General features: G+C 46.1%; 1 protein-coding gene across 2 annotated transcripts in view; it reads right to left on the reverse strand.

Annotated features, from left to right (window-relative positions):
- Nucleotides 1-17,134, reverse strand: part of LOC139235009 (transcription factor COE2) — a 329,707-nt gene that overhangs the window by 73,068 nt on the left and 239,505 nt on the right. For both annotated transcript variants that reach the window (XM_070866082.1, XM_070866081.1), the window contains exon 9: nt 4,141-4,271. In XM_070866082.1, the coding sequence (XP_070722183.1) occupies nt 4,141-4,271 (131 nt within the window). The remainder of the gene's footprint in view (nt 1-4,140; nt 4,272-17,134) is intronic.

The raw sequence follows: 17,134 nt of genomic DNA on the forward strand, positions 1-17,134 counted from the left end.
AGCAGTTAACGGGTGAGATGTAATTGGCATCACGGAGACATGGCTCCAGGGTGACCAAGGCTGGGAACTCAACATCTAGGGGTATTCAACATTTTGGAAGGATAGACAGAAAGGAAAAGGAGGTGGGGTGGCATTGCTGGTTAAAGAGGAAATTAATGCAATAATAAGAAAGGACATTAGCTTGGATGATTGAGAATCGGTATGGATGGAGCTGCGGAATACCAAGAAGCAGAAAACGCCAGTAGGAGTTGTGTACAGACCATCAAACAGTAGTAGTGAGGTTGGGGACAACATCAAACAAGAAATTAGGGATGCATGCAATAAAGGTACAGCAGTTATCATGGGTGACTTTAATCTACATATTGATTGGGCTAACCAAACTGGTAGCAATGCGGTGGGGGAGGATTTCCTAGAGTGTATTAGGGATGGTTTTCTAGACCAATATGTCGAGGAACCAACTAGGGAGCTGGCCATCCTAGACTGGGTGATGTGTAATGAGAAAGGACTAATTAGCAATCTTGTTGTGCGAGACCCCTTGGGGAAGAGTGACCATAACATGGTAGAATTCTTTATTAGGATGAGGATTGACACAGTTAATTCAGAAACTAGGGTCCTGAACTTAAGGAAAGGTAACTTCGATGGTTTGAGGCGTGAATTGGCTGGAATAGACTGGCAAATGATACTTAAAGGGTTGACAGTGGATAGGCAATGGCAAACATTTAAACATCACATGGATGAACTTCAGCAATTGTACATCCCTGTCTGGAGTAAAAATAAAACGGGGAAGGTTGCTCAACCGTGACTAACAAGGGAAATTAAGGATAGTGTTAAATTGGCCAGAAAAAGCAGCAAACCTGAGGACTGGGAGAAATTTAGAATTCAGGAGAGGTGGACAAAAGGTTGAATTAAGAGGGGGAAAATAGAGTACGAGAAGAAGCTTGCCGGGAACATAAAAACTGACTGCAAAAGTTTTTATAGATATGTGAAGAGAAAAAGATGAGTGAAGACAAACGTAGGTCCCTTGCAGTTGGATTCAGGTGAATTTATAATGGGGAACAAAGAAATGGCAAACCAATTGAACAAATTGAGCTGAGTCCATGGCCAGATCAGCCATGATCTTTTTGAATAGCGGAGCAGGCTCGAGGGGCTAGATGGCCTACTCCTGTTCCTAATTCTTATGTTCTTATGTTAATACTTTTGTTCTATCTTGACGAAGGAAGACACAAATAATCTTCTGGAAGTACTAGGGGACCGAGAGTCTAGTGTGAAGGAAGAACTGAAGGATATCCATATTAGGCAGGACATTGTGTTCGGGAAATTGATGGGCCGATAAATCCCCGGGGCCTGATAGTCTGCATCCCACAGTACTTAAGGAAGTGGCCCTAGAAATAGTGGATGCATTGGTGATCATTTTCCAACAGTCAATTGACTCGGGATCAGTTTCTATGGACTGGAGGGTAGCTAATGTAACACCACTTTTTAAAAAGGGAGGGAGAGAGAAAGCGGGTAATTATAGACCGGTTAGCCTGACATCAGTGGTGGGGAAAATGTTGGAATCAATTATTAAGGATGAAATAGCAACGCATTTCGAAAGCAGTGACAGGATCGGTCCAAGTCAGCATGGATTTATGAAGGGGAAATCATGCTTGACAAATGTTTTGAGGATGTAACTAGTAGAGTGGACAAGGGAGAACCAGTGGATGTGGTGTATTTGGACTTTCAAAAGGCTTTTGACAAGGTCCCACACAAGAGATTGGTGTGCAAAATCAAAGCACATGGTATTGGGGGTAATATACTGACGTGGATAGAGAACTGGTTGGCAGACAGGAAGCAGAGAGTCGGGATAAACGGGTCCTTTTCAGAATGGCAGGCAGTGACTAGTGGAGTGCCGCAGGGCTCAGTGCTGGGACTCCAGCTCTTTACAATATACATCAATGATTTGGATGAAGGAATTGAGTGTAATATCTCCAAGTTTGCAGATGACACTAAACTGGGTGGCGGTGTGAGCTGTGAGGGGAACGCTAAGAGGCTGTAGGGTGACTTAGACAGGTTAGGTGAGTGGGCAAATGCATGGCAGATGCAGTATAATGTGGATAAATGTGAGGTTATCCACTTTTGGAGCAAAAACGTGAAGACAGAATATTATCTGAATGGTGGCAGATTAGGAAAAGGGGAGGTGCAATGAGACCTGGGTGACATGGTTCATCAATCATTGAAAGTTGACATACAGGTACAGCAGGCGGTAAAGAAGGCAAATGGTATGTTGGCCTTCATAGCTACGGGATTTGAGTATAGGAGCAGGGAGGTCTTATTGCAGTTGTACAAGGCCTTGGTGAGGCCTCACCTGGAATATTGTGTTCAATTTTGTTCTCATAATCTGAGGAAGGATGTTCTTGCTATTGAGGGAGTGCAGCGAAGGTTCACCAGACTGATTCCCGGGATGGCCGGACTGACATATGAGGAGAGACTGGATCAACTGGGCCTTTATACATTGGAGTTTAGAAGGATGAGCGGGGATCTCATCGAAACATACAAGATTCTGACGGGCGGGACAGGTTAGATGTAGGTAGATTGTTCCCGATGTTGGGGAAGTCCAGATCCAGGGGACATAGACTTAGGATAAGGGATAGGCCATTTAGGACCGAGATGAGAAGAAAAACTCAGAGAGTTGTGAACCTGTGGAATTCCCTGCCGCAGAGAGTTGTTGATGCCAGTTCATTGGATATATTCATGAGGGAGTTAGATATGGCCCTTACGGCTAAAGGGATCAAGGGGTATGGAGAGAAAGCAGGAAAGGGGTACTGAGGGAATGATCAGCCATGATCTTATCGAATAGTGGTGCAGAATCGAAGGGCCGAATGGCCTACTCCTGCACCTATTTTCTATGTTTCTATGTTTCTAAATATTCACAGCAATTCAAAAAGATTCTACTGTACATTTATTTTCCTTATTAACAGCTCCGGCCTCCGCTCCTCTTCCCCCCCCCTCCCCTCCCCTCCCCTCCCTCATTTTTCCCCCTTCAACAGACTGATTTCTCTCTGCCTGGTTTCTTCAAGCCTTTTTTTCTTCTTCGACAATCTGCATGACCATACCAACTCTTCCTCTGGCCCTCCTTGCACCCTGTGCCAAGTTAGGCACTGCTGATTTTCCCTTTCAACTTCCATGATGGAGCAGAAAATGATTCCATTGCTTTTTCTGAATATTTCCCCTCCTCCCCTGCTTTTCATAGGGATCCAGTCCTATGGGCCCCGGCAGACGGTAGCCCAGTGGTTATATTACTGGACTAGTAATCCTGAGGCCTGGACTCATGATCCAGAGACTCGAGTTCAAATCCCACCATGGCAGCTGGGGAATTTAAATTCAGTTAATAAAATAAATCTGGAATCAAAAAGCTGGTATCAGTAATGGTGACCATGAAACCACCGGATTGTCATAAAAACCCAACTGGTTCACTAATGTCCTTTAGGGAATGAAATCTGCTGTCCTTACCCGGTCTGGCCTATAATGTGATTCCAGACCCACAGCAATGTGGTTGACTCTTAACTGCCCCCTGAAATGGGGCAAGGTACTCAGTTGTATAAGGTGGCTCACTGCCACCTTCTCGAGGGCCAATAGGGATTAACAATAAATGCTGGCCTTGCCACCGATGCCCACATCCCATGAACAAATAAAAAACACCTCCTGTACCTCACCCAATGGGTTATTTTTCTTGTGTGAGACCCGCGGAATGAGTAGCTGTCTATTCGATAGTGAGAGGCACATCAAGTTAGGCCCAGTCTCATTCTCCCCTGATGTCCGCACACAATCATTTTCCAATAGGGGTCACTGAGCATCAAGCGGGAGTGGGAACACTGGCTGACCTTTGCCCCCTGCCCCTCTCATCCCCCTAATCTACTGCAACCAAATGGAGCTCCCTGTGTGCTGCTTTAGCTGATTTCAGCTAACTCAGCATAGAGCTGGGATTGAGCCTGCGATTCTCTTGATTGGTGTGCCTCAGTTCCACAGTGGCTTTCCCAACAGAGTCAACAGGGAGCCTCGTTATTGCCCAACAGTCTTTGAGAGTTGAGTTCCATTGAGTTCTATCGAGCTCTGCCGGAATTTGGTAGTATCCGAAGAATTGCTGCTCCAATGGTAACCTACCTCACTCCAAACGAGCATGGTGCCAAATAGGACTTGCAGTCCGTCGAAAAAATTGTCCCCGATAATGATGACCATGGCACCCCCGGTAGTCCATCCTTCACTGGGGCTGATAGCTTTGATGCATGGTGTAGCTAAGTACGAGAGTAAAGAAAGGAAATTACTTGCATATCATAATATTCTCTTTTTTCAATCAATACCGCTACAAAAGAACATAAGAATTCGGAGCAGGAGTTGGCCATACGGCCCCTCGAGCCTGCTCCGCCATTCAATAAGATCACGGCTGATCTTCGACCTTACCTCCACTTTACCACCCGATCTCCATATCCCTTTATTCCCCTAGAGTTCAAAAATCTATCTATCTCAACCTTGAATATACTCAACGATTTAGCATCCACAGCCCTTTGGGGTAGAGAATTCCAAATATTCATAACCCTCTGCATGAAAAAATTCCTCCTCATCTCAGTCTTAAATGGCCGACTCCTTATCCAAAGACTATGCCCCCAAGGTCTTGACTCTGTAGCCAGGGGAAACAACCTCTCAGCATCTACCCTGTCAATCCCCCTCAGAATCTTATACGTTTCAATGAGTCCTTGCTCCTCTGCTGATTCCTATGGCTCTTCCTAAGATCCAAACAAGACACCCTACACTTTTCTGCCCCTCCCTTCATTAGCAATGGTGAAATCAAGACTCATTGAACAGTCTTCCACTCAATCTCTCCCAGGACCTCAAACTGTGTAACTTCTCGACTCTTACTCCTGCAATGTACAGATTCCTAATCATTATGTTCCTTTCTACTTCCTGTTCTTTTCAATCTTGAGGCCGCTGTGCAATATGGGCCTTGGCCCTTCATCTACTTTTCTCATTGATAAAGCAAATTGAATGTGATGGACACGGTGTCAGAAGATAGCACATTTAAATAGATGGCATCAGCTGCAGTTAGGTTTCTTAAATGCAGCATTTGTTGTCAAAGGAACCCTACAGCAACCAAAAAACCTTTGAGTAATGAAGAGTGTCAACACCAAATCATAATGTGACAGGGTTCTTGATTTATGGCGTATTTCAGGAACCCGGTGAGTTGGAATATGTGCCCTACTTAATTCTCCCAAACAATGCTGAGGATGAGAAATTTGAAGGACGCGGTTTTGAATGTGTTCTACATCGAGCACGTTTTTGGGGGCAGCGGGGGGGGGGGGGGATTCGTACAGGACCGCCAGTCCTCTCAAAGAGGCAAATAATTCTGCTGTGTGAAATCTAACCGGAGCATTTCTCCCAATCTGCGGCTACTTTCTTGGGAGCGGACGTCACCAGTTTTATGACCCTGTTCATTTGGTGGGAACTGCAAAGCAGCAAAATGCTCAACAAGGGTTATGGGGAGCGGGCAGAGAAGTGGACCTGAGTCCATGATTGGATCAGCCATGATCGTATTAAGTAGCGGAGCAGGCTCGAGGGACTGTATGGCCTACTCCTGCTCCTATTTCTTATGTTGTTATGTTATGTCGAGTCACGTAATTCTTCACCTCAAGCGTTAGAGAGATAATTCATTTGATCACAAAGAAAACTTCCAATAATAAATAACGGGTTAGTATCATCTTTCAAACACTTTCGACCAGCAATAGCTCCCATTTGCTCATTTAGGAATGGGACAAGATTTCCCCTTTCCAGTTGGAGTGACTCATGAGTTCAACTCTCAACTATGTTTCCAGTCAAAGGTTTTAACTCTCATCGACACTGTGTTCTCCAAGTACAGTCAGCTCTTATTTAAATGAGTCACCGTGGGGACAGGGAAGAGTCTACAAATGACACAGCAGAGTACTGGGGAGGAGAAGAGTACAAATAGCGCAGCACAGAGTTAGATTGTAAAGGAGTGTCTACAAATGATGCACACAAGTGACTGTGTTTGCATGAGTCTACGAATGTTACAGCACAGTTTGCGATTAAATGGAGCGTCTACAAATTGTACAGTAAAGGGAGAGTCTACAAGTGGCACACTGTGTTGAGATGCAAAGAATCGTCCACAAGTGATGCAACAGCACAGTGTCGGGATACAGGGGACATTCTACAAGTAGCCAAGCACAGGTCCATGGTTGATACGCCCCCTAGATGCTTGGCTCCTGATTTCTGCTGTGGGAACGGTAGCACAGTGGTTATGTTACTGGACTAATAATCCAGAAGCTGGAGAAGTGGGTTCAATTCCCACCATGGCAGCTGTAGAATTTGAATTCAGTTAATTAAATAAATCTGGAATTTAAAAAAATGCTAGTGTCAATAATGGTGACCATTATATTGTCGTAAAAATCCATCTGGTTTATTAATGTCCTTCAGGGAAGGAAATCTGCTGCCCTTACCCTGTCTGGCCTATATGTGACTCCAGACCCATATTAATGTGGTTGACTCTTAACTGTGTGTCCATGATGGCCCAGCGAGACACTCAGTTATATTAAACCGCTACAAGAATTTCACCACGTGGATTACAGCGGTTCAAGAAGGCGGCTCACCACCACCTTCTCAGGGGCAATTAGGGATGGGCAATAAATGCCGGCCTTGGCAGCGACGCCCACAAATCAGGAATAAATTTTTTTTTTAAATGCTTGGCTGCTGATTGCTGTGAGCAGGTCCCAACAGGAAGGGCTGAAAATAATTAGAGGGAATGCTGTCACCAATTAGCAACTGGTTTCAAAGTTATTGGCGGAGGCCTGGAAGTAGTCACTTGTAGGCCTCCAGACTGTATTCATTGGAGCAAAAGCAAAATGCTGCGGATTCTGGAATCTGAAATAAAAACAGAAAATGCTGGAAATCTCAGCGGGTCAGGCAGCATCTGTGGAGAGAGTGAAGCAGAGTTAACGTTTCGGGTCGACGACCCTTCGTCAGAACTGGCGAATGTTCGAAAGGAACAGATTCTTAAGGAGCGCTGAAAGGGGGAGGGGAGGAAAGAACAAAAGGGAAGGTCTATGATAGGGTAGAAGGCAGGAGAGATTAGAGAGGCAAAGGGGATGATGGGCCGACTTGAGGTGGCAATGGCAGGAGTTAGAAAAGAAGAAACTTCTTCACTCAGAGAATTGTGAACTTGTGGAATTCTCTACCACAGAAAGTTGTTGGGGCCAGTTTGTTAGATATATTCAAAAGGGAGTTAGATGTGGCCCTTACGGCTAAAGGGATCAAGGGGTATGGTGAGAAAGCAGGAATGGGGTACTGAAGTTGCATGATCAGCCATGATCATTTTGAATGGTGGTGCAGGCTCAAAGGGCCAAATGGCCTGCTCCTGCACCTATCTTCTATGTTTCTCTGAGTCTGGATAGAATGTGAATGGCAGAATAATTACCAGCTGCCATGGGAAACACAGAGAGAGAGAAAAAATACATAAGATTGGGGGTGGGAGGTTTAAAATTGTATTCCTTGGAGACCAGAGGAATGGAGGAATAGATAACTTGATAAAGAAAGGATCTGTACATTTATATTTTCATAAACTTCCCTCATGACATCGTTAACTGTACTGCCTGGTTCCGTACAATCAGAAACGGCAGCAAGGATTGACCAGTGTAAAGATTACAGTTCAGAGTCAGCCTGAATGCTGGCCAGTTTGCCAGGAGTTAGACTGAAAGTGCAGTGGGACATCGTGTATCGAACATTCATTTTTTTTCTTGCAGGGGGAAAGTGTACAAAGCTCAGTTTGTGGGAATGGTGGATTACCGATGGGAGATGCAAGTGCTGGAGGCAGAAGATTGATTTTCTCCAGAAATTTTTGATTTTTGACACTTCAGGACGGCAAGCATCACCTGGGCACAGCGGAAGGAAATAATATCCGGAGGGAAGCAATGCACAGCCCGTGCAGAGCCTGCTAGATTTTCTTTCCCTGCATTTCAATGGAAGGAAATCCAGGTGGTTTCTGTTACCGGCGTGTGAGACATCCCCATCTCGTTTCCCTCTCTGCACTCTGCCTGGGTGATGCTCAACCTCTGGGTGATTAAAAACATAGATACACCCATTTGTTTATGGGATACTGAAGTCTACTCTAATTTCAAGCAAGAAAGTTAATTTATCTTGAAATGATTAGCTTCTGGAAACAGATTCAAAAGGGGATTGGATAAATGCTTGAAGGAGAAAAAATTGCAGGGATATGGGGAAAGAGCAGGGACTGACTGGGTTGCTGGCGCAGACTCGATGGGCCGAATGGCCTACTTCTGTGCTGTACTAGTGTATGATTCTATATTCTAAATATAAGAAAGCAAAATAAGTTATTGGAAATTTAACAGCCTTATGGGATCCCGTTCCTTTTATTGGTAATCTAATCCCAGGTACACCAAGTTAATTTTTGAACTGAAATGCTTTTTTAACACATACACGCCCTCGGACACACACATACAGACACGCACACACTGACACGAAGACTCAGACACAGACACAGACACACACACAACATACACATCTCACACACCACTCACACTCACACTCTCACGCCACTCATACATTCACACACTCTCACAACACACAACTCACAACACGCACACACACACACACACACACACATCACACATTCACACCCCACACCACTCAAACACTCACACACCCCACACCACTCACACACACACACACACACACATCACACATTCACACCCCACACCACTCACACACTCACACACCACTCAGACAAATATACACTCACACTCCATACCACTCACACACCACACTCACAGCTCACACACACACGCACACACGCTTTCTACATTCACAAGACAAAGCGGGCTAATTTTTGCTGTCCCCAACCCCTTGGCAGGTCAGAGGCAGGTGGGATTTACCGGGATGTTTAGTGTTAGCAGCTTGAGGATTATTGTTGTTGACTAAGCACGTTTGTATGATATTTCTCCGTCAGTTGTTTAAATGAGCCATAAGTCCATTTAAAATAACCAGGTTAATGTTGTGGATGCTGACAGTCAGTTTAAACTGCTGATGGTCACCATTTACTCAGACTCCCAAAGTGTTACACCATCACATTTCTCCATAAGGATTGCTTGCCAGTAAAATACAGTGTACAAACTACAGTATTAGTGCTGCATTCTATAGGCATTCAGAGCATAATAGAGTTTAGTATCTCTCTCTCTTTCTCTCTGTGTCCCTTTCACTCTCTCTTTCTCTATTCTGACCCTCCCTCTCTCTGTCGTTCTCTCTTTCTCACTCTGTCCCAGAGCTGTGAAATGTTCACACACTCTGTAACCACCAAGCAAAACTCAAAGAAGTGGGATAAACTAATTTTGTTTCAGACATCCCAAAGGTGTGTCTGGTAAACTCTAGGATGTAATCCTTCAAGCTTTTCTGACACACATGATAGACTTATCAATGAAATAACACCGGTAATGAAGCTTCAACTATCAAGAGACAAGCTAAAAACAGAACCTTGCAATCATACAGTATAACTCCTTTGCAATGAAACTCTCTTAACCCGTGGGTCCTACCGAATTTTCACTCGCATGCGGTAATATCATCTTCAGACATTCTCATGAGTTTCATTATGCAGTGGACTGGGAATGAAGTTCATTGCATGCATCACCAGCTATTAATGTCTCTAAGCAGCAGCTGTCTGTTAAGCACCAGAGCCTCCAAAATCTATGCAATGAGGTTATTTGCTTGTGCGCAAATTGGCAGCCACGTTTCCCACATTACCACAGCGACCACACTCCAAAAAGTACCTCATGGGCTGTGAAGCACTTTGAGACGTCCGGTGGTCGTGAAAGGCACTAGATAAATGTAAGTCTTTCTTTTATACAAGGAACCATTCAGGGAGCCATGGTATTACACGGTAAAGAAAGAAAGAACTTGCATTTATATTGCGCCTGTCCTGACCTCAGGACGTCCCAAAGCGCTTTACAAGTGTAGTCACTGTTGTAATGTAGGGAAATGCAGCAGCCAATTTGCGCTCAGCTAAACAGCACTGTGATAATGACCAGAGAATCTGATTTAGGTGTTGGTTGAGGGATAAATATTGGCCAGGACACTGGGCGGGAGGGGGAGGGGGAGAACTCCCCTGCTCCTCTTCGAATAGTTCCCTAGGATCTTTTCGGTCCACACGTGAGGGCAGACGGGGCCTCGTTGAAGAGCTCGTCCGAAAGACGACACTGAAATGGCCGGAAGGCCCAGGCACGTGCAGAAGCCTCTGCCCAAGCTCAGGGCAGTGCAGACACTTCAAATCCCGTGGTAATTTTTGTCAACAAAGGCAAGTTCTATTGGGTACAATGAAACTCCCCCCCCCCTCCCCCCACCCCGCCAAACACACACACATTTTTGTGGGGAAGAATTCCTGCATGGCCTTTCCCCATCTCTCACTGTAAGCTCTGTCATTTCTGCCAAACTTCACCAACGTTATGGTGGGAGATCAGGAGAAACACAGCAGAAATGCTTGTAAAAGAACTATCTTTTTATAAGTACTAACAGAGGTCTTATGAAAAGTTTTGATCGAGCAGACACACAGAGAAAGTGTTTCCACTTGTGGGGAAGAGCAAAAACCAGAGGCCATCAATATATAAGATAGTCACCAAGAAATCCAATAGGGAATTCAGAAGAAACTTCTTTATCCAGAGAGTGGTGAGAATGTGGAACTCGCTACCATGGGGGTGGTTGAAGCGAATGCCTTTAAGGGGAGGCTAGATAAGCAAATTCTCTGGGAGGACAGATGCACCAATGTCAGTGTTCTCGATCAGGCCAACATTCCCATCATCGAAGCACTGACCACACTCGACCAGCTCTGTTGGGCGGGCCACATTGTTCACATGCCTGACACAAGACTCCCAAAGCAAGCGCTCTACTCGGAACTCCGACACGGCAAGCGAGCCCCAGGTGGGCAGAGGAAACAGTTCAAGGACACCCTCAAAGCCTCCTTGATAAAATGCAACATCCCCACCGACACCTGGGAGTCCCTGGCCAAAGACCGCCCTAAGTGGAGGAAGTGCATCTGGGAGGGCGCTGAGCACCTCGAGTCTCATCGCCGAGAGAATGCAGAAAGCAAGCGCAGCCAGCGGAAGGAGCGTGTGGCAAACCAGACTCCCCACCCACCCTTTCCTTCAACCACTGTCTGTCCCACCTGTGACAGAGACTGTAATTCCTGTATTGGACTGTTAGTCACCTAAGAACTCACTTTTAGAGTTGTTATTTATTAATGCTTGGGGATCACCAGACACCAGAGGGCGCCGTGGTCGGAGGTCATCGGGCTGTACGCATGTGGCATGTGTGCTTGGTCACCTGTATATACGCTGGGTGTCTTTGTCTCGCAGGCACTCTCGGGCTGCAATAAAGATGGATCAGGTTGCATCTGAGTGAGTTTACAGTAACCAGACTCTTGAGTCATTACAATTGGCAACGAGGTAATTTAAGAACCTTCGCATACACAATGGGCACGATTGGAATCCTGGAGAGATTCGTGGAGGGCGAGGTTGGGCGGATTTTGTCGACCGCCTGGATCAATATTTTGTGGCCAATGGCATGGAGGCAGAGACCTACGTAGTTAAGCGCAGAGCAGTTCTCCTCACCGTTTGTGGTCTGAAAATTTACGGCCTCATGAAGAACCTTCTCTCACCTGTACATCCGGCGGAAAAAGGGTACGAGGAATTGTGTACGTTGGTGGGTAATCATCTGAAGCCACAAGAGGGGATCATCATATCACGCTACCGTTTCTACACGCATGTTCGTGCTGAGGACCAGGTCATGTCGGGATTTGTTGCTGACCTGCGACGTCTTGCTGAGCCGTGTAAGTTCGGGAACATGCTAGAAGACATGCTGCGTGATATCTTCATGATCGGCATCAGCCATGATGCGATCCTCAGGAAGTTGTTGGCTGCAGAGACACTGGATTTGAAAAAGGCCATCGTGACTGCCCAGGCATGCATGATGACGGATGATAATTTGAGGCAGATATCACCGATGAGTTGGAGTTCCATCGCAAGTACTGTAAACAAGATGGCGTCGTTTTCGGGCAGAGCTGCTTACGTGAAACCTGCCGCTGCTCAGAGCCCGCCAACTGGTTCGAACCAGATTTCACCCTGTTGGCGTTGATGAGGACCAGTTCAGTGATGGCCCGGATACGCAACCCGAAGAGGAAGTGAATAGACTGTATTCGTTCCTGAGCAAGAGCCAGCCGATAGTCGTTAATGTGAAGCTGTATCAATGGAGCTGGACACGGGTGTGAGCCAGTCGATAATGAGCCAAAGGACATTTGACAAGCTGTGGGACACTAAGGCTGCAAAACTGAAGCTGAGTCCTGTCAATGCCAGGTTGCGTACTTACACTAAGGAACTCATACCGGTGCTCGGCAGTGCAGCAATCGAGGTGTCATATGACGGTATGGCTCACGAGCTACCATTATGGATCGTCCCAGGTAATGGCCCAACGCGGTTCGGCAAGAATTGGCTCAAGAATTATGTCAAGATGTTGTCCTCGGTGGATGATACTTCGTGTGCTCAAGTATTGAAAAAGTTTCCTTCTTTGTTTGAACCGGGCATTGGTAATTTTACGGGAGCCAACGTGCAGATTCACCTGGACTCCAATGCAAGGCCTGTCTATCACAAAGCTCGGTCTGTTCCGTACATTATGAGGGAGAAGGTTGAAATTGAGCTTGACAGACTTCAGCGTGAAGGGATCATATCACCGGTCAAGTTTAACGAGTGGGCTAGTCCCATTGTTCCTGTGTTGAAGAATGATGGCACTGTCAGGATTTGTGGAGACTACAAGGTTACGTTGAACCGATTTTCGATACACGATAGTATCGTTACCGAGGGCTGATGACCTGTTCACCATGCTAGCTGGTGGAAAGTCGTTCTGACGGATCTGACGTTGGCCTATATGACCCAGGAGCTTGTCAAAACTTCGAAGAAACTCACTTGCATCAACACCCATAAAGGACTGTTCGTCTACAACAGGTGTCCTTTTGGAATTCGTTCAGCTGCAGCCATATTTCAGAGGAATATGGGGAGTCTACTGAAGTCCGTTCCTCGAACTGTCGTGTTTCAAGATGACATTCTGGTCACAGGTTGCGACACTGCTGAACACCTGAGCAATCTTGAAGAAGTCCTACAGCGTCTGGACAAAGTGGGACTCAGGCTGAAACGCTCGAAGTGTGTATTCCTGGCATCTGAAGTCGAATTCCTCGGGAGGAAGATTGCTGCTGATGGCATCAGGCCCACTGATTCGAAAACCGAGGCCATCAAAAATGCACCCAGGCCTCAGAATGTGACAGAGCTTCATTCGTTCCTTGGGCTACTCAACTACTTTGGTAATTTCTTACCCAGATTGAGCACTTTACTAGAGCCACTGCATGTGTTACTAAGAAAAGGCAACAACTGGGTCTGGGGTGCGTCTCAAGATAGAGCCTTTGAGAAAGCCAAGAATCTGCTATGTTCAAACAAGTTGCTTGTTCATTATGATCCGTGTAAGCGTATTGGCCTGTGATGCTTCAGCATATGGGGTTGGCTGCGTACTCCAGCAAAGTAAATGAATCGGGCAAGCTACAGCTTGTTGCGTATGCTTCGAGAAGTCTGTCTAAAGCGGAAAGAACTTACAGTATGGCAGAGAAAGAAGCTTTGGCCTGTGCATGGGGTAAAAAAAATGCACCAGTACCTGTTTGGTCTTTGTTTTGAACTAGAAACGGATCACAAGCCACTTATTTCATTGTCTGCGGAAAACAAAGGTATTACTACCAATGCATTGTCCCGCATTCAAAGGTGGCCGCTGACACTGTCTGACTATGATTACATCATCCGTCATAGACCTGGTACTGAGAATTGTGCCGATGCACTGAGTCATCTGCCCTTACCCACAACTGAGATGGAGACACCTCAACCTGCAGATCTACTGTTAGTAATGGATATTTTGAGAGTGAAGGAACCCCTGTCACTGCTCAACAAGTTAGGATGTGGACCAGCCATGACCCTATTTTATCGGTTGTGAAATGGTGTGTACTCAGTGGTGATTGGTCTGCCATACCTATGGAGATGCGTGAGGAGACCAAACCTTACAACCGTTGCAAGGATGAGCTGTCCATTCAGTCAGACTATTTACTGTGGGATAATCTTGTAATCATGCCTCAGAAAGGTAGAGAAAAATTTGTACGTGAACTTCATAGCACTCATCCTGGTATTGTCATGATGAAGTCCATTGCCAGGTCTCATGTATGGTGGCTTGGAATTGACCCTGATCTGGAATCATGCATGCATCAGTGCAATACTTGCATGCAGCTAAGTAAAGTATCAGCGGAATCTCCGCTGAGTCTTTGGTCGTGGCCATCCAAACCATGGTCGAGGATCCACATTGATTTTGCGAGCCCGTTCCCAGGAAAGTTGTTTTTTGCCGTAGTAGATGCATATTCTAAGTGGATAGAGTGTGTTATTATGTCATCCAACATGTCTACAGCTACAATTGAGAGCCTTTGTATCATGTTTGTTACTCATGGTTTGCCTGACATTGTTGTGAGTGATCTTGCTTCACAATTCTTGAATTCCAGGAGTTCATGAAACTCAATGGCATCAGACATGTGAGATCAGCTCCATTCAAACTTGCTTCTAATGGTCAAGCAGAGCGTGCCGTTCAAACGATCAAGCAAAGTATGAAATGTGTAACTCAGGGCTCACCACCCAACCATTGTTCACTCATCAGAAGACTCTGCTGACATTACTGACTCTGAACCTTCAGTCTCTGATGTGGTCATGACCACTCCTATCAGATCGACCACTCAGCCCTCAGTCTCAACGGACTCAGAACGCTCGCCCAGAGCCAAAGTTGAACTGAGACGATCAACTCGTGAAAAGAAAGCTCCAGACCATCTTAATTTGTAAAAAGTCTGTTGTTAAGATTTTAAAAGGGGCATGTTGTTACATATTAATGCTTGGGTGTCACCAGACACCAGAGGGCGCCGCGGTCGGAGGTCATCGAGCTGTATGCATGTGGCATGTGTGCTTGGTCACTTGTATATAAGCTGGGTGTCTTTGTCACGTAGGCACTCTCGAGCTGGAATAAAGATGGATCAGGTTGGACCTGAGTGAGTTCACAGTAACCAGACTCTTGAGTCATTACAAGAGTGGAAGCATGTCTTCCTCGATTTCAAGGGACTGCCTATGATGATGAGATAAGCACACGAGGGAGAAGGGAATGGAGGGTTATGCTGAATAGAGTTAGATGAGGAAAGACGGGAGGAGGCTCGAGTGGAGCATAATGCCGGCATGGACTGGTTAGGCCGAATGGCCTGTTTCTCTGCTGTATATTCCATGTCATTCGATGTAAATGGCTACAGCAGCTACCCAAAGGCTCTTGGGTAACTATCATGGGTATAAGAGTCACAAGCCCACACTGCAATGCAAACTCGAAAGCAGTGTAAATGCAGCACTGAGCTTGGGACTGAACCATACAAAGCAGTGAGTAGGGATTGCAGCTGAGTCCAATCCGATGTACCTTTCGAACAGGTGACATAGGACAGTGCTGCGGAGCAGTGATGTTGACTCATCCATTTTGCTGCCCTAACCCAGGAGCGCCGAGATTAATTGTCACCCTCGTACAGTCAGCCCCACTGAAATCCGCTAACTCAGCACACAAAGGACCCAACCTGGAACCTTCCCCACCACCCAAACCTCCCCAAGAAACCCTCCTAGCAAATGTTTAACCAGAAATCGACTCCAGCTCCATTCTAGCTGGGAAACAGATTGAAACTTCAAGGTCCCATCAATGGGTAGAGTCGTAAATAAAAGTGAACACAATTTTTGCGTGCTTGAGGTTTTGATTATAAGAAGCTGACCAGACTGGAGGAAGAACGAGGTTCTCAAGCTCAGTCAGGTTGTCCTGTCATTTAACCCAATGCATGGCACCCATTTTCCGAGCCTCTTCCCATGGCAACATGCCCCTTGTTACTTACCCCAGGTGAGGCCGCACCTGGAGTACTGCGTGCAGTTTTGGTCACCTTATTTAAGGAAGGATATACTGGCCTTGGAGGGGATACAGAGACGATTCACTAGGCAGATTCCGGAGATGAGGGGGTTACCTTATGATGATAGATTGAGTAGACTGGGTCTTTACTCGTTGGAGTTCAGAAGGATGAGGGGTGATCTTATAGAAACATTTAAAATCATGAAAGGGATAGACAAGATAGAGGCAGAGAGGTTGTTTCCACTAATCGGGAAGACTAGAACTAGGGGGCACAGCCTCAAAATACGGGGGAGCCAATTTAAAACCGAGTTGAGAAGGAATTTCTTCTCCCAGAGGGTTGTGAATCTGTGGAATTCTCTGCCCAAGGAAGCAGTTGAGGCTAGCTCATTGAATGCATTCAAGTCACAGATAGATAGATTTTTAACCAATAAGGGAATTAAGGGTTATGGGGAGCGGGCGGGTAAGTGGAGCTGAGTCCACGGCCAGATCAGCCATGGTCTTGTTGCGTGGCGGAGCAGGCTCGAGGGGCTAGATGGCCGACTCCTGTTCCTAATTCTTATGTTCTTATGTTCTTTGTATGTGATTTTTGTCAGTTGTGGCTCAGTGGGCAGCACACTCGCCTCTGAGTTAGAAGGTTGTGGGTTCGAGCCCCACTCCAGAGACTTGTGCACAAAAATCTAGGCTGACACTCCAGTGCAGTGCTGAGGGAGTGCAGTGCTGAGGGAGCGCCGCATTGTCGGAGGTGCAGTCTTTCGGATGAGACGTTGAACCGAGGCCCCACCTGCTCTCTCAGGTGGACGTAAAAGATCCCACGGCACTATTTTGAAGAAAAGCAGGGGAGTTATCCCCGTTGTCCTGGCCAATATTTATCCCTCAATCAACATCACTAGAACAGATTATCTTGGTCATCATCACATTGCTGTTTGTGGGAGCTTGCTGTGCGCAAATTGGCTGCTGCGTTTCCTACATTACAACAGCGACTCCACTTCAAAAAGTACTTCATTGGTTGTAAAGCGCTTTGTGACGTCCGGTGGTCGTGAAAGCCGCTATAGAAATGCAAGACTTTATTTCTTTTTTCATGTTCTTTGGCAAGAAAATTCGT

The sequence above is a fragment of the Pristiophorus japonicus genome, chromosome 22, assembly GCF_044704955.1.
Source record: "Pristiophorus japonicus isolate sPriJap1 chromosome 22, sPriJap1.hap1, whole genome shotgun sequence".
Lineage (NCBI taxonomy): Eukaryota > Metazoa > Chordata > Chondrichthyes > Pristiophoridae > Pristiophorus > Pristiophorus japonicus.